This window comes from Tachyglossus aculeatus, chromosome 15, assembly GCF_015852505.1.
Source record: "Tachyglossus aculeatus isolate mTacAcu1 chromosome 15, mTacAcu1.pri, whole genome shotgun sequence".
In the NCBI taxonomy this organism is placed as follows: domain Eukaryota; kingdom Metazoa; phylum Chordata; class Mammalia; order Monotremata; family Tachyglossidae; genus Tachyglossus; species Tachyglossus aculeatus.
The window spans coordinates 4,397,901-4,420,483 of record NC_052080.1 but is presented as its reverse complement, the minus strand read 5'-3'; the positions used below and the strand labels follow the sequence as shown (position 1 = coordinate 4,420,483).

Here is a 22,583-nt window from a genome sequence, read left to right as displayed (position 1 = left end):
TCACAGTCTAAAAGGGGGAGACAGAGAACAAAACCAAACATACTAACAAAATAAAAAAATAAAACAAATAGAATAGATATGTACAAGTAGAATACATATGTACACGTATATATGAAGAAACTCCAGTGGTTCAAGAATCTCCAGTGGTTGCCCATCCACTTCCGCATCAAACAAAAACTCCTCACCACTGGGTTTAAAAAACTCCATCACCTTGCCCCCTCCTATCTCACCTTGCTATTCTTCTACCACAACCAAGTATGCACACTTCGTTTCTCTAATGCTAACCTTCTCGCTGTACCTCAATCTTGTCCATCTTGCCGACAAACTCCTGCCCACATCCTACCTCTGGCCTGAAACACCCCCCCGCCCCCCATATCAGACATATAATTGCTCTCCACTTAGCCTTGTTGAAGGCACATCCCCTTCAGGAGGCCTTCCCTGATTAATCCCCCCTCTCCTCTTCTCCCACTCCCTTCCCTTCATTCATCCTCCCACCCTTCCCCACAGCCCATATGCATATATCTTTAATTTATTCATTTATATATATATATTAAAGTCTGTCTCCCCCTCTAGCTGTAGTGAGCAGGGAATGTATCTGCTTTGTTGTTGTCATGTACTTTACTAAGCTCGTAGTACAGTGCTTTGCACAGAGTAAGCGCTCAAGACATACAACTGAATGAATGAAAAAACTGACAATTTTTAGTTACTACTTGCTTGGGGAAAGGAGCGGTGAGGAATTGTTTAAAGGGCGATCCAATTATTTAAGGAGAAGCAGTGAGGCTTAGTGGATACAGCACAGGCCTGAAAGTCAGAAGGACCTGTGTTCTAATCCCGGCTCTGCCAATTGCTTGCCGGGTGACCCTGGACAAGTCACTTCACTTCTCTGTACCTCATTTTCCTCAACTATTTAGACTGTGAGCCCCATGTGGGACAGAGACTGTGTCCAACCTGATAAACCTGTATTTACCCCAGTGCTTAGAACAGTGCTTGAAACATAGTAAGTGCTTAACAAATACAATGAAATAAAAGAAAAACAAACACAGGTAATGGCAACGGCAGAGAAATCCTCAGGAAGATGTAGATATCATTGTATTTAAGGCCCTGCTGAGAGCTCACCTCCTCCAGGAGGCCTTCCCAGACTGAGCCCCTTCCTTCCTCTCCCCCCCGTCCCCCCTCCATCCCCCCATCTTACCTCCTTCCCTTCCCCACAGCACCTGTATATATGTATATATGTTTGTACATATTTATTACTCTATCTATTTATTTATTTTACTTGTACATATCTATTCTATTTATTTTATTTTGTTAGTATGTTTGGTTTTGTTCTCTGTCTCCCCCTTTTACACTGTGAGCCCACTGTTGGGTAGGGACTGTCTCTATATGTTGCCAATTTGTACTTCCCAAGCGCTTAGTACAGTGCCCTGCACATAGTAAGCGCTCAATAAATACGATTGATGATGATGATGATTTATTACTCTATTTTATTTATTTCGTTAATGATGTGCATCTAGCTTTATTTCTACTTATTCTGACAACTTGACACCTGTCCACACGTTTTGTTTTGTGGTCCGTCTCCCCCTGCTAGACTGTGAGCCCGCTGTTGGGTAGGGACCGTCTCTATATGTTGCCAACTTGTACTTCCCAAGCGCTTAGTCTGCACACAGTAAGCGCTCAATAAATACGATTGAATGAACGAATGATTAGCTTGTATCTACCTCACTGCTTAGTACAGTGCCTGGCACATAGTCAGCGCTTAACCAATACCATAAAAAAGTAAGTATCGATCGAAGTTCTCAACTCGCTGAGGGATCGGGCCGAAGAACGGCACAACTCCCTCCCAGAGCCGCCAGGTAACCTCTGCGGTCCACTGTGACTTTTTCCACTCCTGAGAGACCAGCCTCATTCCTTCCATCTCACACGGCCGCGACTAGCTAGCCAGCCAGCCTCCAAGGGCAACCCGCTCCGCTCGGCCCCTCCGACCATAGGGGACAAGAGAACCGACCTCGGGACGATGCATTTGCAAAAGCTGCCAGGGAATAAAACCGAGCTGAGCCCCTGAATTCCACTACCTAACCTAAAGCCACTCTAACGGGAGCTCTCCACTGAAAGGCGAAGAACAGTGTAATGATTTCAACCGAGGAAACAGCAAAAAAAGGTAAAAGGAGCTTAGTTTGGGAGGGAATATTTCACAACATGGAAAAGAAATGGAATCGGGCAACCCGGGTAACACATAATCCTGAATAAAATCCCACGGGAGATTGGGTTAGCTTTGGGACCACGAAACAAATAACTCGTCTGCAACTATGTCAAACTCCAATCTCCCTCCCCTCAGCTATCCAGGATAGAGCACGAGCTAGAGTTAGACGGACCTGGGTTCTAATCTCAGCCCCCGCCACTTGTCTGCTGTGTTACCTTAGGAAAGTCACTTTACTTCTCTGGGCCTCCGTTCCCTCATCTGGAAAATGGGGATTAAGACTGTGCGCCTCATTTGGGACAGGGACTGTGACCAACCTGATTAGCTTGTATCTACCCCAGCGCTTAGTGCCTGGCACATAGTAAGCGCTTAACGGATACCGTGACTAAGTAAAACAGATGCAATCGGCATTTCTCCCCCTCCGCCAGCCCGGCACAAACACATCGATCCCAGGGTGATCGATTCTTCTTCACTGGCTTCCAAAAACCCCCCGGAAAAGCTAAAATCTGGACCCAAACCCACGAGGAACAGGCCGGGGAAACATCCTTACTTGGGTGTGGCCGGCGAGGAGGATCTCTTTGACAAGCCACCGGGAGAATCACATCTTTTTAGTGGCGATCCCAGGCCTGAGGGAGAAATGGGGGTCATGGGTCGCTTCTCTCTTTTAACCTTCTCGGCCTGCAAAAAGGAACCAGCATCGTTACAACCACGTTCGGGGCTTGGACTGGGTTCTAATCCCGGCTCCACCACTTGTCTGCTGTGTGACCTCGGGCAAGTCACTTCACTTCTCTGGGCCTCAGTTCCCTCAACTGTAAAATGGGGATGAAGACCGTGAACCCCACGCGGGACAAGGACTGGCATCCAACCCGATTTGCTCGTATACACCCCAGCGCTCGGAACATTTCTGGGCAAATAATAATAATAATAATAATAATGTTGGCATTTGTTAAGCGCTTACTATGTGCAAAGCACTGTTCTAAGCGCTTGGGGGATACAAAGTGATCAGGTTGTCCCACGTGGGGCTCACAGTCTTAATCCCCATTTTACAGATGAGGGAACTGAGGCTCAGAGAAGTTAAGTGACTTGCCCAAGTTTACACAGCAGACATGTGGCGGAGCTGGGATTCAAACCCATGACCTCTGACTCCAAAGCCCATGCTCTTTCCACTGAGCCACGCTGCTTCTCTAAAAGCAAATAGTACACCTTAACAAATACAACTATTATTATTATTATAAGAAGAAGAAGAGAAAGGACCAAGTCACCACAGAACTCACCGGTGAAGTTTGGGCCGCAGAAGCTCCTTTGAGGCCGTCGGCTGAGCCGGACGCAGACGTCGTTTTCCTTCTCTCAGAGCTTCGGGTTGGGGAAGACTTGTAGGGAGATTTAAGAGGGCTGCCTGGATCTGTACAAGGACAGATACGAAATGCTACGGAGTTACAGTACAACGGCCAGAGCAGGAAGGGTCACAGACGGAAGGAGAAGGCAAAAACAGCACGATCGTCCATTAAAACCGGCCTCGGCGGCCAATGACGTTTGCGTATCCCAATCAATGGACCTGTTCCCCTGCTGCGTTCTTAAACTCAAGTCGTTTGGACCAGACGTGGCTCCGCCCAAGCTCGTCCCTACCACTGTCAAACCCTTTGGCTGCCTTAGGAAGGATGACACTGCTGGGCACCCATCCTATGAGAGGGATGAAAGATGCTTTTCAAAGCTGAGCGAGATATAAAGCTGCTCAAAGAAGTCGTAGGGGAAGTTCACCCGTGGGTGACGCGGAAAGGATCCAAGTGGGACGTGAGAATTAAAGCTCCTGGAGGGCAAGGGATGCGTGTTTTTGCTCTAGATGTACTTTCTCGTGCACTCTGCCCTCAAAAGGTGCTCAAGAAAAGCCATCAACAGACAAGGATATCTTCTCCCTACTAAAACCTGTACACATGCATATATATAGACACACACGGAGTCTTTTGTTATTTTGCCATGTCTGCTGTTGTTCGAAAGGGTTGCTTGGCTATTTTGTGACGCTAACATGGATAGAAGGTCCCGTTCCTTAATAGAGAGATATGAATCTCCCAGACACACAATCTCAGGCCTAGGGAATCAAAATAAACAGAGCTTCCTTCTCCACGCTGCTTTTTAAGTGCACGCTCGGTGTGATAAATTCACCCACCATACCACCTAGGCAAACATTCAACCTCCAGCCTCACTATCCCCTCTCCCTCATCCACGGATCCTACTGAATCACAATGGATCACAATGACTCTAAATGGATGACCCTGAATCTCCCTGGATCACTCTCAATCTCACTGAATAATAATAATAATAATAATAACGGTATTTGTTAAGTGCTTAACTGTGTGCCAGGCACCATACTAAACACCAGTGTAGAGACAAGCTACTCAGGTTGGACACAATTCCTGTCCTATCTGGGGCAATAAGTCGATCAATCCATGGCATTTTTTGAGCACTTACTGTGTGCACAGCACTGCAATAAGAGCTTGGAACAGAACAGCAGGGTCGGCAGATGTTCCCTGCCCACAAGAAGCTTAGAATCTAGAGGACACCGTCTCCGTGGCTGGATTTTTACCAATTTAGCTCCATCATTCACTTTGTTCTGTTCTTATGGCACTTGTTAATTATAATAATAATGGCATTTACTAAACACTGCAAAGCACTGCTCTAAGTGCTGGGGAGGTTACCCAGGTGATCAGGTTGTCCCACAGGGGGCTCACAGTCTTCATCCCCATTTTGCAGATGAGGGAACTGAGGCACAGAGAAGTTGACTTGCCCAAAGCCACACAGCTGACAACTGGCGGAGCAGGGATTTGAACCCGTGACCTCTGACTCCAAAGCCTGGGCTCTTCCATTGAGCCACGCTGCTTCTCAAGAGCTTACTATGAGCCAGGCATCCTATTAAACACCGGGGTAGAGATAAGCTAATCAGGTTGGACACAATTCCTGTCCTACACGGGGCTCACATTCTTAAACCCCCTTTTAACACTTCTTAGCAGTGTTAACTCGCAACTGGCAGGAGGCATTTATTTTTACCTTGGTCCAGCGTGAGCAGGGTGACAGCAGACCACAAGCAACAGTAATCGAGTTCTAGGGTAAGTGGATTTGGGTTGATGCCGCCTTACCTAAGGAAAGAACGCTTCAGAAGTGGGTTTCATCGTGAACCGTCTAGGGGTCCAAACTGCCAGTGAAATCTCGGGTCCTATAGGCTTCGAAATAAGTCTTCGCAGGGCAAGCCGGAATCTTACATGCGCTTCTGGCAGTGGAGACGTTCGGAGAGCACGTAGTAGACGAAGGTGCGGCCCCGTTCACGGAAAAGCTGCCCGGTTGCTACACATCTACGTGAGAAGCAGTGTGGCCTGGGAGGTAGAGGACTTAGGTTTTGATCCCAGCTCCACTCCCTGTCTGCTGTGTGACCGTGGGTGATTCACTTAACATCGATGCGCCTCAGTTCCCCCATCTGCCAAAACGGTGATTCGATACCTGGGCTCCCTCCAGATTAGACTGTGATCCCCATGTGGACCCGATTATCTTGCATCTAGCCCAGCGCTTTGAACACATATTTATTACTCTATTTATTTATTTATTTATTTTACTTGTACATTTCTATCCTATTTATTTTATTTTGTTGGTATGTTTGGTTCTGTTCTCTGTCTCCCCCTTTTAGACTGTGAGCCCACTGTTGGGTAGGGACTGTCTCTATGTGTTGCCAATTTGTACTTCCCAAGCGCTTAGTACAGTGCTCTGCACATAGTAAGTGCTCAATAAATACGATTGATTGGCACAAGGTACATACTTAACAAATACCACAATTATGTGATGCTAAGATCATCTCCTTTGCTTGCTAAAGACCCACTGAAGTCCAGGCTCTAGCTTCACCCAACTAGACCAAGCTGGGCCTCTGAAGTCACAATCCATTCGATTTTTGTGGGCATATAAGGGGACCAGGACATTGCTTGGAGCCATGATTGTAATTTTCATAATGGTCGAGCTAAAAATAGCCCTGCACAGGACTTGTAAAAAGAGCAGGGAACTGGAATCCTGGCTCTGCCACCTGTGTGCTGTGTGGCTTTGGGCAAGTCACTGAACCTCTCTGGCCCCCAGTTGCCTCCTCTGTAAAATGGGGACAAAATCGATTTTGAGCCCTGTGTGGATCCCATAGGCCTGTACTTGCCCCAGCGTTTAGTTCACAGTGAGCACTGGATAAGCACCGTAAATATCGTAAAACTGCACGATACCCCCAAGACACTGTAACAGTAACCCAGTATACAAAAAAAATGAAAAGAAATACGGCTATAGTGGAGAACATCAGTAGGAAACAGATATTGCTGGAAATAGCTTAGGACACGACTCGAGACTAGAAAATGGAGCATTAAGAAGGTCCAGACTCTACATTAAATCGCATACCGAGTCATCCTCCCTCCATCACCTCCTCAAGGTCCCCTGGCGTGGTAGCATCCTGCGACTTGAGCCCTCCGAACTATTTTACCTGAATCACTGTAGGGCTTAGAAAGCATGAGGGTACTTCTGCTTCTGGCTAAAGACGATTGTGTGGGAGTCAACAGTCGCATAACAAGCAAGTTTTCCATTGGACTAAGGTGCATGCGGTGAGCTGGAGGATGGAAGCAAATGAAACAAAATTCAAAATGAAACAAACGACGAAAACAAAGCCATATGTAAACGAGTAGATGGAATGAGAAAATAAACGCTTAATGGAGGAAACAATTTTTTCAAAAGAATACAGATTCTCCAGCCTGATGGAGGTTTTTAATGATAATAGACATTTTAAGACACATGCCTGAGTATCCAATTTTCCACCTCTAGAACGGGTGACAAATGTCTGGATCTACATTTTCAGAGTAAACTGGGACACTAAGGTCCCTCCTGAGATTCTATAATACGTTTAGTGAGCTCTCTTTCAAGGGGCATTTTAGTTGGATATCATGAATTCCTTCTCCCCACCATTTATTCATTCAAATGTTTGTCTCTCCCTCTAGATTCTAAGCTCATTACGGGCAGGGAATGCATCTACCAACTCAGTTAAATTAAACTCTTCCAAGTGCTACGTACAGTGCTCTGCACATAGTAAGCACCCAATAAATATCATTGATTAATTCTTTCATATTTATACTTAGATGATGGACCTCTCGACGGTCTAGGACCATATCTAATTTCCACCCACTGTACTTTTTCCCAGCACTTCACACTCAGTAAGAGGTGAAGAAACCCTCTCCTATTACGCCTGACACTATTTAACGGTATCGGACATCTTTATGGAATCTGGGCTAACTCTGTGGCCTCCCTGGACCACTGTCAAATCCCTGAATCCTGACTGTGAATTTAGACTGTGAGCCCACTGTTGGGTAGGGACTGTCTCTATATGTTGCCAATTTGTACTTCCCAAGCGCTTAGTACAGTGCTGTGCACATAGTAAGCGCTCAATAAATACGATTGATTGATTGATTGATTGAAGTCCTTGTGTCCTTGGGCTCAAACCTCCATCTGGAGAGTTAGACTGTCTCACCTCAAAAGCGGTTTAGATTTCTTAAAAATACTGCCACCCACTAAAAATACATTTCCCAGATGTCACACCTTCCAAATTGCTCTCCTCTGTACTTTCTCCATCCGTCACGAGACCTACTCGTGGTGGAAACTTACGGGCGAGCTACCTTGTGGAAGTCACCCGATGAAATGCTAAAACAGGAGCACATCAGGCAAGTTGATGTTTGAGGGAAGAGGATGGGGAAGACCTCATTTCACTTCAAATATTCTGCTAGATAAAATCGTAAGAGCAGGTTTCAGAGCGGGCTGTGACCAACCTGACAACGTTCTGTCTACCCCAGTGCTTAGTGCAGTGTCTGGCACACATGAAGCGCGTAACATACCATTTAAAACAAACGACAGAAACAAAAAAAACCACTAGCCCCTCAATCAATCATATTACTGAGCACTTACTGTGCGCAGAGCACTGCACTAAGTGCTTGGGAGAGTACAATAGAACAGAGTTGGCAGACACATTCCCTGTCTCTTGCCACAACGAGCGTGAAGTTTAGAGGTGATACTGCCTTTTTCTGACCAGCTCCACTACATCCCAGTGGCTTTCCTGCGCCGAAAGACTGGGTGCAGCTTCCAAGAGCACCTGCCTTGCTCTCAGGAATTAATTCAAGCCCTGGGAAGGAGCTAAACTAGCTCTCCTTCTCATTGCACTTCACGAGAACTAAATTCCTTTCCAGGCAGAACCTGCTACCAAGGCAACCGACTTTTTTTCTTTGTTGTTGAAGACAATATTCATCTAAGTGCAGGGCACATCAAAGGAGAAAACAGCCATTCAGAGACCATGACACACATTCACTTGCCTCTGTCAGGGGAATAGGGAATTGCTGCCGTAGAAGCCGAGAGGCGTTTACTGATGGGTGACTCCGTCTGCTTGGGCAGATTCATGGTGGAGGCTGAAAGTTTGTCACAAGCTGCAGAAAAATGCATTAAAGACATTTACATTTGTTACAGAACAGGAAATGACCGAAATTCATCTTTTCTTTTTCTTCCAAGGGCCTAGCAACAGCTCTAGGGAGCCGAGGGACAGACGACAATGACGATAATGATGACGGTTGAAATGCAATGGTCTTCAGGGTCCTTAACAGCCCGAGAGGAGTGGTCAATCAATCAATCAATCAATCGTATTTATTGAGCGTTTACTGTGTGCAGAGCACTGTACTAAGCGCTTGGGAAGTACAAGTTGGCAACATACAGAGACAGTCCCTACCCAACAGTGGGCTCACAGTCTAAAAGGGGGAGACAGAGAACAAAACCAAACATACTAACAAAATAAAATAAATAGAATAGATATGTACAAGTAAAATAAATAAATATATAAATAAATAGAGTAATAAATATGTACAAACATATATACATATATACAGCTGCTGTGGGGAAGGGAAGGAGGTAAGATGGGTTACGCATTTCAAATTTTACCAAATCTGTCACACAAGAATCCTAGTGGCATTTAATTTTTTGAGGGTTGGGAATTGAAAAGACAAACCCATAGAGTAGCGGTATTTAAAAAAAGTAAGCAACTGACTCAGTCTCTCTCACATTAGGCGTTAGCTTACAGCAGATGTAGAAAAATTGCACCTTCTAACAGGTGTTATGATGAATCCCAATTTGGCCCTGCCTGACCTCAACCCCAGGGAAGGCACTGCAATGACGACTTCAGGAGATTTTGTAGCTGACATTTTGAGAAGCAATCCCCTTAGATTTGCCAGCAGGACCTCAATTTTGGATGTGGACCACTTTTCCAACTATTCCCCAGCTCCTAGGTGGGAATTAGAGAGCAGTGTGGTCTACAGGCTAGAACCCAGGCCTCGAAGTTGCTAATCCCAGCTCCATCACTTGTCTGCCCGGTGACCTTGGGTAAGTCGCTCCACCTCTCTGTGCCTCAGTGATCTCATCTGGAAAATGGGGATTAAGACTATGAGCCCCATGTGGGACAGGGACTGTGTCCAACCTGATTCACTTCATCATCATCATCATCATCATCATCAATCATATTTACTGAGCGCTTACTATGTGCAGAGCACTGTACTAAGCGCTTGGGAAGTACAAATTGGCAACATATAGAGACAGTCCCTACCCAACAGTGGGCTCACAGTCTAAAATTTACTTGTATCCACCCCGGCATTTCATACAGTGCTTGGTACATAGTAAGTGCTTAACAGAAGCAGCGTGGCTCAGTGGAAAGGGCACAGGCTTTGGAGTCAGAGGTCATGGGTTCGAATACCGGCTCCGCCACCTGTCTGCTGTGTGACCTTGGGCAAGTCACTTAACTTCTCTGAGCCTCAGTTACCTCATCTGTAAAATGGGGATTACGACTGTGAGCCCCACGTGGGATAACCTGATCACCTTGTATCCCCTCAGCGCTTAGAACGGTGCTTTGCACATAGTAAGTGCTTAACAAATGCCATCATTATTATAATAATAATTATTATTATTATGATACCACAATTATCATTATTATTCTCAAACCATGGGCTTTAAGGTGAGCTTCTCAAAAATAAGACTCTAGTCTAGCTTTTTTTCCCCAACCGGAAATTCTGGTAAAATATAATTCCATCTGTTTTCCAATGCGTGTTTTTACATGTCTAGTAATTCTGGAATTTGGGCATCCTCTGATTAGTATTATCATTATCATTATTATTATACCACAATTATCATTATTATTCTCAAACTATGGGCTTTAAGATGAGCTTCTCAAAAATAAGATTCTAGTCTAGCTTTTTTTCCCCCAACCGGAAATTCTAGTAAAATATAATTCCATCTGTTTTCCAATGTGTGTTTTTACATGTCTAGTAATTCTGGAATTTGGGCACCCTCTGATTATTATTATCATTATTATTATTATGATAGCACAATTATCATTATTATTCTCAAACCATGGGCTTTAAAATGTCTCAAAAATAAGATTCTAGTCTAGCTTTTTTTCCCCAACCGGGAATTCTGGTAAAACATAATTCCATCTGTTTTCCAATGCGTGTTTTTACATGTCTAGTAATTCTGGAATTTGGGCATCCTCTGAGCACTGTTCTAAGTACTTGGGAAAGTAGGACATAAATAAAACTCCCCTTACTAAACCAAGTTGGTGCTCTACAAACCTAATAGCTAATCTAATCTATCACAATTCATTCCACAGAACAGCAAGAAGGATGACCAAATACATGAGAAGCAGCCCGGCCTAGTGGAAAGACCACAGGCACGGGAGTCAGAAGACCTGGTTTCTAATCCCAGCTCTGCCAATGTCTGCTGTGTGACCTTGAGCCAAGTCACTTAACTTCAGTGGGTCTCAGTTATCTCATCTGTAAAATGGGGATTAAGTCCTATTCCCTCCTACTTAAATCGTGAGCCCCATATGGGACAGGGACTAGGTCCAACCTGATTAGCTTGAATCTACCCCAGTCCTTAGTACAGTGCTTGACACGTATTAAGTGCTTAACCAGTACCATTAAAAATAATAGAAGCTCCTTGTGGGCAGGGAACATATCTTATACGGCTGTGAACTCTCCCAAATTCTCAGAACAGTGCATTTTTTTAATGGTATTTGTCAAGCACTTACTATGTGCCAGGCATTGCATTAAGCACTGGGGTAGATACGAGCTAATCAATCAATCAATCAATTGTATTTATTGAGCGCTTACTGTGTGCAGAGCACTGTACTAAGCGCTTGGGAAGTACAAGTTGGCAACATGTAGAGACAGTCCCTACCCAACAGTGGGCTCACGGTCTAGAAGGGGGAGACAGAGAACAAAACCAAACATATTAACAAAATAAAATAAATAGAATAGATATGTACATGTAAAATAAATAGAGTAATAAATATGTACAGACATATATACATATATACAGGTGCTGTGGGGAAGGGAAGGAGGTAAGACGGGGGGGGATGGAGAGGGGAACGAGGGGATGAGCTAATCAGGTTGGACACAGTCCATGTCCCACATAGGGCTCACGGTCTTATTCCCCATTTTACAGATGAGGTAACAGAGAACTGAAGTGGCTTGCCCAAGGTCACACAGCAGACAAAAGTGCCCAGATCAGCTCTGTCATCTGCCTACCGTTTCATCTCGTTCAAGACCTTTAATCACTCTCTTATCTTCAGCTCCCTCACTGTAAAATGAGGAGAAGGTAACTGTTCTCCTTCGCTCCGACGCTGGGAGCCCCTACGGGACAGGGGCCGTGTCCCAACTAATTCTCCTGTATCTACCCCGGCACTTAGCCCAAGGACTCTGGTGCAGAGTCATAAAGAACATCACTGAAGTAACCCGACCCGCTGCAGAGTCGGGAAAAACACCGCATCTCTCTTCTGGATCTTCCTCCCCGTAGCTAGAACGCTCCAGTTTCCTAAGAGAATAAATGCAAACGGGCGCATCGGTGCTCCAATTGCATCCCTTGTCTCGGCCATGCCCGCGACATATCCTTTTACCCAGAACAGTATTCCTCCCAGAAACAGCGACAGAAACCGCGGCGATCCCCTGAACCGACGGAGGACTAACCTAAAGACTAAGCCTCAGAATTAACAAATCTGAAACCACCAGACGCTGTCAATGTAATGCTAAACGTCGGGTGCGCTTGAAATGTCTTCGTCAGTACCACCTATTAGCTCGTCTGGTTTTCTGCAGTAGGCTCAGGGAAAAGATAAACCTCCATACAGCTCAAATCACTACAGGGAGGCTCACGCATTCTCCGGAAATGTGAACGCATTTAGTTGTTGGGTTAGAATCTAGCACACCATGAGGGGAATGGGTCTCTACAGCACCAGAACACATACGGCATGCAGGCTTCACTATGGCGAAATAAAAGGAGAAAAACAGACAACCGGTTAGGTTATCTGGGACCACGGGGTCCAGCGGAAAAATAAAACTGAAAAGTGGTTAGGCAGGCCGAGGTTGGAGGATGGATTAAAGTGATTAGAACGGCAATGGGATGCTCTGAAATACCATTGTGGGGCTCGCAAGCAGCAGCAGCAGCGGCAGTAGAAGAAGAAGAGGTCACAGGGTCTGGAGGAAGGGTGTTGGCAGCTACACCTAGGAGAGAGGGTGGGGAATTTTCTGCTACACCTACGCGGCAGAAAACCAGAGAGAGGTGGAAAATTATCACGATGCTTCAAAAAATTAAAGAAAAAGAATCAGCATAATGACTAGAAAAAGTGAATCGGGTTAGAGCGAATCTTTCATAAGGAAAGGTAAATCACCAGAATGAATAGAAAAAGTGAATGAGGTTTAGGAGAGACTCTTTCATAAGGAAAGGTTAATGAGATAATATTACTGGACATTTGGAGAGAATCTTTCATAAGGAAAGGTAAATCACCAGAATGACTAGAAAAAGTGAATGAGGTTTAGGAGAGACTCTTTCACAAGGAAAGGTTAATGAGATAATATTACTGGACATTTGGCATAAGGGAACTATGCATCAAAACTAATACAGACACTAGTATGCGGAAAGACATCAGAGAACTCGGGTGTCCATTTGCTGCTTTGAAAAACACACTTTTTATCACCTGCATAGACTGAACTTTAAAAGACTATATAAAACCACCTGACTGGGAAAAGAAAAACCACCTATAAAAATCAGTATGCCTTTAAACCCAAATTCAAAACGCCCACTTCGAAATGCAAAAAATGAACATGCATTAGGACGTGAGATAAATGATTGACTCTGGAGGGAAATCGAAAGGGCGTCGTTTCTCAAAAATCAAAAGGGCAACAGAAATAAAGGATGAGGAGGGAAAACAACAAATCCTATTCAGTGGCCAGTGCGATTGTGCATTTTTCAATTGCTCCCTGTGGGCTCTGAAATTTCCCGAGACCCCAAACAAATTCAGTCTTCCCAGATCTTCCAGGTTCCTGACTAGTCTAAGGGTTCTTTTTCCAATCGGCTGCTAAAACACCTCCCTCTCCCCTCTAACTCTGACTGTGATATCAACGCACTGGTGTCACAGCCGCATTGGGAAACTTGTGCACCCCGCTTTCCTGACCACCTCTAAGAAAAACCGAAGGAGCCTGGATCTGGGGTGACTGATTCTCGATCCACCCGCGTCTCTGAGACCCGGAGGGGGACATTCCCAAAACTCCCCAAGCGTCTCTGTTGTTTTCTCTTCCAGAGTTCCCCACTCGGGTATCTGCAATGCAGGCGGCCCGCCTCACTCACCGTCTCTGCCTCCGGAGCCCGAAGCGAGCGCTCCTCCCCAAGACCATCTCTTCTGCTCTCGCTCAAGAGACCGCCGCATCATGGCTTCTAAGCGTTCCTGGTGATAGGATGCAAAAAAATGAGGGGGTCAGGGAGAAAGGGGGCGGGAGGGGGGAGGTACGGTCCCTTTTCCCAGGCGGAGGTCCGTTTCCCCGATGCTTAAAACGGGGAGTGGTCGGGATGGTCCTCTCGTTCCCCGGGCTGATTCTGACCACATCCCACTAGTCCGAGGAAACTGTGGCACACATCAGTCATGGGACCAGCTGAGGAGATCATAAGTCCATCCACCCACCTCTCGATAAAGATATCCTTCCTTTGTCTGCGGGCTTCTGAGATGGACAGAAGGCCTCAGTAAATAACATAGGTTGCATCACCGCCCGCCCCTGGCTACTCCCTATGGTGAAGCTGTCACTTTGCTCCAGACTTAATTTGTTTAAGAATAATGCCTGACAAGCATTAACTCCTTCTTGCCTACACTAGGTTTCGGCTGAGTCTTCTTCAGTGGCAAAACTGCACGGCCCCTCCCCTGGGAATCTCCGGGAGACGGGAAAGCTTTGGGAAAAGGCAATTTGGAGTCGAGAAAATGAATCCGTTTTTAATCGAATGTGATCCTTCCTCCCAAGGCGAGCACGGGGGACGTTCACCTCAGAAGCTTAAACATCTGTGCTGTTAACTCCTCCACCTCACCACGGATCGCTCTCGTGCATACATTTTGTGAGATGCGATGTGGGGAGTGGCAGCCCTGATTTCAAAACTAAGCACCCGATCAAGTCCTGAACACCAACTAAGGCCCGAGGTGTTTTATTTTTTAGTGGCCAGCATCACTGTTCCTGTTCACCCAGTTCGGGGACTTGCAGAGTTCAGGAAACCAGCCCAGATTTTTCCCCGGAAAATCAACTACCCCAAATCCCTTCGGAAATAGTCTGCAAACAAGTAAAATGTCGTTATCTTAAAGGAGCCAGTCGGAGGGGCCGATGGCCTGATTAACAAACGCACATTTCGCCCTCACTGCCACACAAAACCAGCTGTCCTACTTGCATGACTCGGTCTCCAGAAATGACACTGCAAGTAGCCAATTCCCCTGCTGCTCAGATTGGAGACAGCCACAGAGAAATGGATCAATCAATTGATCGCATTTATTGAGTGCTGACTGAGTACAAAGCACTGTTCTAAGCGCTTGAGAGAGTGCAATATAACAGTATGACAGACACACTTTTACCTACCCACAATGAACGGTCTAGAAGGGGAGACAGACATTAATGCAAATAAATCAATTACGGAGATAGAAGAGCTGAAATTCACAATTCACGAACTCCACATTTCAGCTTCGTTACCGCCACCAGATCCTGGTGTTTTCCAAATAACCCTGGCTACATGTAGATGATGCGTAATCTGTGGGAAATACAGTATTGCCTTTCTTTCCTCAGAAGAAAAAGCAGCAAGCGGAATCCTCCAAATCATCTTCCTTTTCCTTCGGCCAAAGGAAGGAAAAATAGCTCGACTCTCCTTGAAGAAGCTAGAATAAAAGGCTTTGTTCCACTTGCTACAAGTAAAGGCTGCACAGCGGGTGTTTTGGGTTTATTTTGCCACTGCTGATATCGGTTGTTCATGTAGGAGAGATCTATTGTCCATGTCTCCTTCAAGGGCCTAGATCTCTCGGCTTAAGACAAGAGGCAACTGAGAGTCTGAAGCGACCTAAGGGTGTGGCGATGAGAAATGAGTTTTTCCCGGCTACGTCTGTAGGTAGAAATTACCGTGGACAAGTCAAGAGGACCAGCTGCTTTGCAAAGTTGTGATTTAGCGGCTCCCTGAGATACGAGTCAGCAGACTATATCCTTGGAGGCATATGAGAAACACACAAGAAGCAGTGTGGCCTAATGGTTAGAGCCTGGGCCTGGTGGGTTCTAATCCAAGCCCCAATACTTGTCAGCTGTGTGACCTTGGGCCAGTCACTTCTCCGTGTCTCAATTCCCCCACCTCTAAAATGGGGATTAAGACGGTGAGCCCTATGTGGGATAGGGACTGCATCCAACCTGATTAACTTGGATCTACCCCAGCCCTTAGTACAGTGCCTGGCACATAGTAAATGCTTAATAAAGGCTATAAATATACATATATATGGCAATAGTCAGACTGCTGTCTGACTCTGTTTCGGGTGGGGAGGGAGGGAAAGAGAGAGAGAGAAACTCCGGGAGAGTGATTAGTTTGAGAGGGAAACTCTTTGACCCCTTTGGCCAAAGGAAGCTGGGATAGCTGCCCCACTAAAGCATGGGTGTGTCTTGGCCCACTCCTGCCCAAGGCAAAAGGAAACAAGAGGGAGAAAAGGTCACCTTGGCAACAGCAGATATCTCCCAAGGGAGCCTGGTTGCATCTCTCTCTTATGCACTGACAGAGAAATGACGGCATCCTTGCCCGCATATTAATCGATCAATTAATAGTATTTATTGAGCACCTACCATATGCAGAACACTGTACTAAGCACTTGGGAGAGTACCCTAACTCTAACCCTAATTAGAGTTATATAACAGAGTAGTTAGGCACATTCCCTGACCTCAATGAGCTTACAGTCTGGAGGGGGAGAGTACAATATAGCTAAATAACAGAATTGGTAGACACAATCCCTGCCCACAATGTGATTAGAGTCTAGAGCATATTGCCTCTGCTTCCCATGGGCACAGTCACTTGGATACTGGACTAGGAAAAGCTGTGTGGTCTATGGATAGACCACGGGCCTGGAAGTCTGAAGGATCTGGGTTCTAATCACAGCTTCGCCACTTGTCTGTAGTATGCCCTTGGGCAAGTCACTTCACTTCTCTGGGCCTCAGTTGCCTCATCTGTAAAATGGGGATTAAGACTGCGAGCCCCATGTGGGACAGGGACTATATCCAACCTGATTAGCTTGCATCTACCTCAGCGTTTAGAAGAGCACCTGGCTCATAATAAGCGTTTAACAAATGCCATTAAAAAAAAAAAGATGACCTCCATTTCTGGACCTCCCTGGACCTCCATTTCCTCACCAGGAAAATAGAGGTAAGAAACCTGTTCTCCCTCGCCCTTCGACGGTAGGACTCCTGAGCGTCAGAGTGAGCGTGTCCTACCTGTTCAACAGAAACCTACCCCAGCACTTAGCCCTGCGCTTGACGTGTCATCAGGTCTGGGATTACGGCACAGAGCACTGAGCCCGCGACACGGGTCATCAGGCTGTGAATGAAGCGGTCCAGTGGGTAGCCACCAGTGGCTAGAGCCCGGGACTGAGAGTCAGCAGGACCTGGGGTCTAATCCCCGCTCCACCACTTATCTGCGGTGTCACTTTGGGCAAGGCAGTTCACCTTTCTGTGCCTCAGTTACTTCGTCTGGAAAATGGTGATGACGACTGTGAGCCTGATGTGGGACAGAGAGTGGGACCCACCCGATTACCTTGTATCTACCCAGAGCTTCGTTCAGTTCCTGGCACATGATAGGCACTTAACAGATATCACAATTAGTTATTATTACTATTATTAGTAGTAGCAGTAATAATAATCCCTCAGGAGGCTTACAGCGCTGATCAAACAGCCAGTCAAAACCACAGTTTGCTCTGTTGTACTCTGCAAGCCAATGGCCCACCCCTTCCCCACATCCACCACCCCAGCCTGGGTGACCAAAGTGTGAGATTTTTCCAACAGTGCTCTATGGTGCTTTTTTCATCATCATCACCATCATCAATCGTACTTATTGAGCGCTTACTGTGTGCAGAGCACTGTACTAAGCGCTTTGTTTTTCAAAAACAGCAGCGGCTCTGAATTAGTGCCACAGCCTCCTGGGTAACCAATCCCAGGGGTCGAACACCAAGTCTGGCGGTTTAGGCACCGTCAATAGCACTTAGGCAGGGAACGCTTCTCGTAAAAAGGACGGAGACTTACGCAAACATCACCCACAGCCTGACTTCTCCATCGCCACAGAGCAACGGATCTCAGGACAGTTTCCACTGGCCCCATTATACCCCTAGCCAAGAATCTATTCCATATTTTACTTTTCACTTTTCTAAAAACAGGTCCCCAGTGACAGAACTCTCCTATTCCGCATCCTTATCCACTTAGCACAGGAGGATGGGAAACCATTTCTAAACTGTGGAGTCATCGTCCAAACGATCCCTATCCTTTGGGATGGTGAATGACTGCCTAACGGTCTGTTTAGTCCCTCACAGACATGGGTCAAGGATCGCCCTCAACAGCATCGATTTTCCCCACAAAGGATACATATATTCCCCTATAGACGGATCTTATTTCCAAAGCAGGATCCACCCTATTTATAGTAAACCGACCCTGTTTACGCCCTGTGGCTTTTTGGGCTGGATTCTCCAACTTGCTCGGCCCAACCTTGGACAAGAGACTTCAAAATTTCCAATCAATTTTAAAGAGACCAGATGGCAGCTTTCTGGCCTTTTGGGCCGTTGAAGCTCGTCCCTTCCCAATGGTCACACTCGGTAAAATCCTTATTTTCTTTGCCTCCTGGTGCTCAAAATGAAAAGTGGGCACCAATTAATGGGCTGCCCACCTTTGCATTCAATACACCCCGGGCTCCAGAGGGAACAGGGAGGGAGGGATGAGAGAAGGCAAGTGCCCTAGAAAATGGGAATTCAGGGCCTATTCCCCCTCCCACTTAGACTGTAAAGCACCAGGTGAGACAGGGACTATGTCTGACCTGATTAACCCCAGCGCTTAGAGCAGTGCTTGGCACTTGGTGAGCACTTAAATACCATCATCATCATCATCATTATCAGTACTATTATTATTCTTCCATCAAGCTTCCCCCAGTGAAATCCCAGTACCCCAAGTCACAACAGCCCTTCAGTCCCCATCTGGTACTTATGTATTTATTTCTACCCTCCTCTCCTACTAGTCATTCTATATATATACTATATATATAGTATTGTATAAAGTATTAATTATATAATTGATTTATTCTGATAACTCTATTTCTAGCTCCTCCATTAGAGAGAAAGCTTCATGGGGACAAAGATTATTATTAGTATCAGTGATGCCGGACAAAGCACCAGCACTAGAATCATTGCCTCCACACACGGTCTCGGTGTCAAGTCTTTGTGCCCTGAAGGAGACTTATCGGTCCTTCAAAACACCTCCGGTCAGTCAGTCAGTCAGTTAATCATATTTGTTGAGCACTTATTGTGCACTTAGAGCAGTGCTAGGCACTTGGTGAGAACTTAAATACCATCATCATCATCATCATCATCATCATTATCAGTACTATTATTATTCTTCCATCAAGCTTCCCCCAGTGAACTCCCAGGACCCCAAGTCACAACAGCCCTTCAGTCCCCATTTGGTACTTATGTATTTATTTCTACCCTCCTCTCCTACTAGTCATTTTATATATATAGTATTGTACATAGTATTAATTATATAATTGATTTATTCTGATAACTCTATTTCTAGCTCCTCCGTTAGAGAGAAAGCTTCATGGGGGCAAAGATTATTATTAGTATCAGTGATGCCGGACAAAGCACCAGCACTAGAATCATTGCCTCCACACACGGTCTCGGTGTCAAGTCTTTGTGCCCTGAAGGAGACTTATCGGTCCTTCAAAACACCTCCGGTCAGTCAGTCAGTCAGTTAATCATATTTATTGAGCACTTATTGTGCACTTAGAGCAGTGCTAGGCACTTGGTGAGCACTTGAATACCATCATCATCATCATCATCAGTACTATTATTATTCTTCCATCAAGCTTCCCCCAGTGAACTCCCAGGACCTCAAGTCACAACAGCCCTTCAGTCCCCATCTGGTACTTATGTATTTATTTCTACCCTCCTCTCCTACTAGTCATTTTATATATATAGTATTGTATATAGTATTAATTATATAATTGATTTATTCTGATAACTCTATTTCTAGCTCCTCCGTTAGAGAGAAAGCTTCATGGGGGCAAAGATTATTATTAGTATCAATGATGCCAGACAAAGCACCAGCACTAGAATCATCGCCTCCACACACGGTCTCGGTGTCAAGTCTTTGTGCCCGGAAGGAGACTTATCGGTCCTTCGAAACACCTCCGGTCAGTCAGTCAGTCAATCATATTTATTGAGCACTTATTGTGTGCAGAGCACTGTACTAAGCGCTTGGGAGAGTACAAAAGAACAATATTATAGACACATTCCCTGCCCACGGCGGGTTTACAGTCGAGAGGGGGAGACAGATATTAATAGAAATAAGGAAATGACGGATATGTCCGTAAGTGGTGTGGGGCTGGGAGGGGGGATGAATAAAAGGAAAAAGTCAGGGCGACACAGAAGGGGGTGGGAGAAGAGGAAAGAAGGGCTCAGTCAGGGAAGGCTTCTTGGAGGAGAGGGTCCAGCAGGCGAAGCTCCCTTCAAAGCCCCACCTCTTTGCATAAGCCCCCCGCACCTCATTCTCTCTGAGCTTCTGTTTCCTTTTCTCTTCCACGGCTGCCCGCTTCTGATCCTCCCTCTGTCTCTGTTCTTCTAGTTTCCTCCATCTCTCTTCGATTTGTTTTTCGTACTGCAACTTGGCTCTTCTCTCCTTCTCTCGGATCTGTTGCTCCCTGGCGGCTTGGAAAAGAAGACAGAAAAAGGCTTATCGGGATTGTTTTTGGCTTGGGGGGGGGGTGGGGGGTATTGCCTTTTACTACAAAATTAAGCAGAAGAGGAGAGACCAGAATCCCTTACATGCACACGGCTACAATTAGTTATTTATATTAATATCCGTTGCCCCATTTACACTCGCTGCGGGAAGGGAATGTTTCTGCCAATTCTGTAGTACTGTGCCCTCCCAAGCGCTTAGTACTGTGTTCTGCACATAGTAAGCGCTCAATAAATACCATTGATGATGATGATGATAATGAAAGACACAACGCAGGAAATCTTTAGAATTTCAAACAACTTTCCGAATGGTATTCACATTTTCCTACGCTTCCCTTCCCCTGCCCCTAAACAACCCCATCACCCTGTTCCTTACCATTTGAGGAACACCCGCTTTATGATGGGTAAGAGACCACCAACTCTGTGATACTGTACTCTCCCAAGTGCTTAGTACAGTGTTCTGCACAGGGTAAGTGCTCAATAGATACCATTAATTGATTTCCCTACCATCTAGCTCCCTGCGTTATCCCTTTCAAGAAAAGGGTGTGTTCCTGTCCATATCTGCCCATTTAATTCACGAATCCATTCATTCTCAGCCATTTCATCCTGATATCATTAATAGTAAATGTGGTATTTACTAAGCTCTTACCATATAAGATAAACCCTTCTTGCTCTACCCTTATTTTTCCTCCTGCTTCCATGATATTGACAATCATTTCTGTCCATCTCCCCCATTAAGCTCTTGAAGGACAGGAAACATATGCCTTGCTACATTGGTACTTTCCCAAGGGTTCGGTATAGTGCTTATCACTCAGTAGGTGCTCAATAAATAGAGAAGCAGTGGACAGAGGACACGCGAGGGTGTCAGAAGGACCTGGGTTCTAATCCTGCCTCCGCCGCCTGCCCGCTGTGGGACTTGGGGCAAGTCACGTCACTTCTCTGTGCTTCAGTTCCCTCATCTGTAAAATGGGGATTAAGACTGTGAGCCTCCAGGTGGGACAACCTGATTACCTTGTATCTACCTTAGCATTTCGAACAGTGCTTGGCACATCGTAAGCGCTTAAATACTATAATTATTATTAACAAATACCACAATTATGATTATTATTATTATTCTCTGTGCTTCAGCTCCCTCATCAGCAAAAAGGGGATTCAATTCCTTTTCTCTTTCCTACTTAGACTGTGAGCCCCACGTGGGACCTTGCTTACCTTGTATCTACCCCAGCGCTTAGTACAGTATTTGGCACATAATAATCAATCAATCAATCGTATTTATTGAGCGCTTACTGTGTGCAGAGCACTGTACTAAGCGCTTGGGAAGTACAAGTTGGCAACATATAGAGACAATCCCTACCCAACAGTGGGCTCACAGTCTAAAAGGGGGAGAATAAGCATCTAACCGATACCACAATCATTACCCGGACCCTCTGTCGCATTTGCAATTCGCCTAAATCATCCGTTCCTTCATCTGTAAAGTGGGGATGAAGACTGTAAGCCCCATGTAGGACAGCCCCCTACTTCCTCTCCCCCTCCCCCATCCCCCCGCCTTACCTCCTTCCCCTCCCCACAGCACCTGTATATATGTTTGTACGTATTTATTACTCTATTTATTTGTACATATTTATTCTGTTTATTGTATTTTGTTAATATGTTTTGTTTTGTTGTCTGTCTCCCCCTTCTAGACTGTGAGCCCGCTGTTGGGTAGGGACCGTCTCTATATGTTGCCAACTTGTACTTCCCAAGCGCGTAGTACAGTGCTCTGCACACAGTAAGCACTTAATAAATACGATTGAATGAATGAATGACAGGGACTGTGTCCGACCTGATTACTTTGTACCTACCCCAGCGCTTAAAACGGTGCCTGGCACAGAGTAAGCGTTTAATAGATATCATTCAAAAAAAAAAGGACAAGAAGGGCCAGTGTGACTGAAACCAAACTGTAACCAAATTTTGCCAATTCCAGCACAGCCATCTCAACTCCCAGCCTGGTGGTGGTTCCTTCCCTCCGACTCTCCTTGCTGCTCAGCCCGAACCTCAATCAAGAGATAT

General features: G+C 45.7%; 1 protein-coding gene across 7 annotated transcripts in view; it reads right to left on the bottom strand.

Moving 5' to 3' along the window:
* The window catches only part of MAP7D2 (MAP7 domain containing 2), an 80,517-nt gene that overhangs the window by 18,685 nt on the left and 39,249 nt on the right, over positions 1 to 22,583 (bottom strand). For 2 of the 7 annotated variants that reach the window (XM_038757346.1, XM_038757348.1), the window contains exons 3-9: positions 20,341 to 20,504; positions 13,898 to 13,994; positions 12,688 to 12,807; positions 8,557 to 8,667; positions 6,690 to 6,812; positions 3,469 to 3,596; positions 2,745 to 2,872 (exon numbers count right to left, since the gene is read on the bottom strand). In XM_038757346.1, the coding sequence (XP_038613274.1) occupies positions 2,745 to 2,872; positions 3,469 to 3,596; positions 6,690 to 6,812; positions 8,557 to 8,667; positions 12,688 to 12,807; positions 13,898 to 13,994; positions 20,341 to 20,504 (871 nt within the window). Of the gene's footprint in view, positions 1 to 2,744; positions 2,873 to 3,468; positions 3,597 to 6,689; positions 6,813 to 8,556; positions 8,668 to 12,687; positions 12,808 to 13,897; positions 13,995 to 14,228; positions 14,402 to 20,340; positions 20,505 to 22,583 lie in introns of those variants that run through there. The other 5 variants (XM_038757347.1, XM_038757352.1, XM_038757349.1 and 2 more) reach the window with 5 other exon arrangements.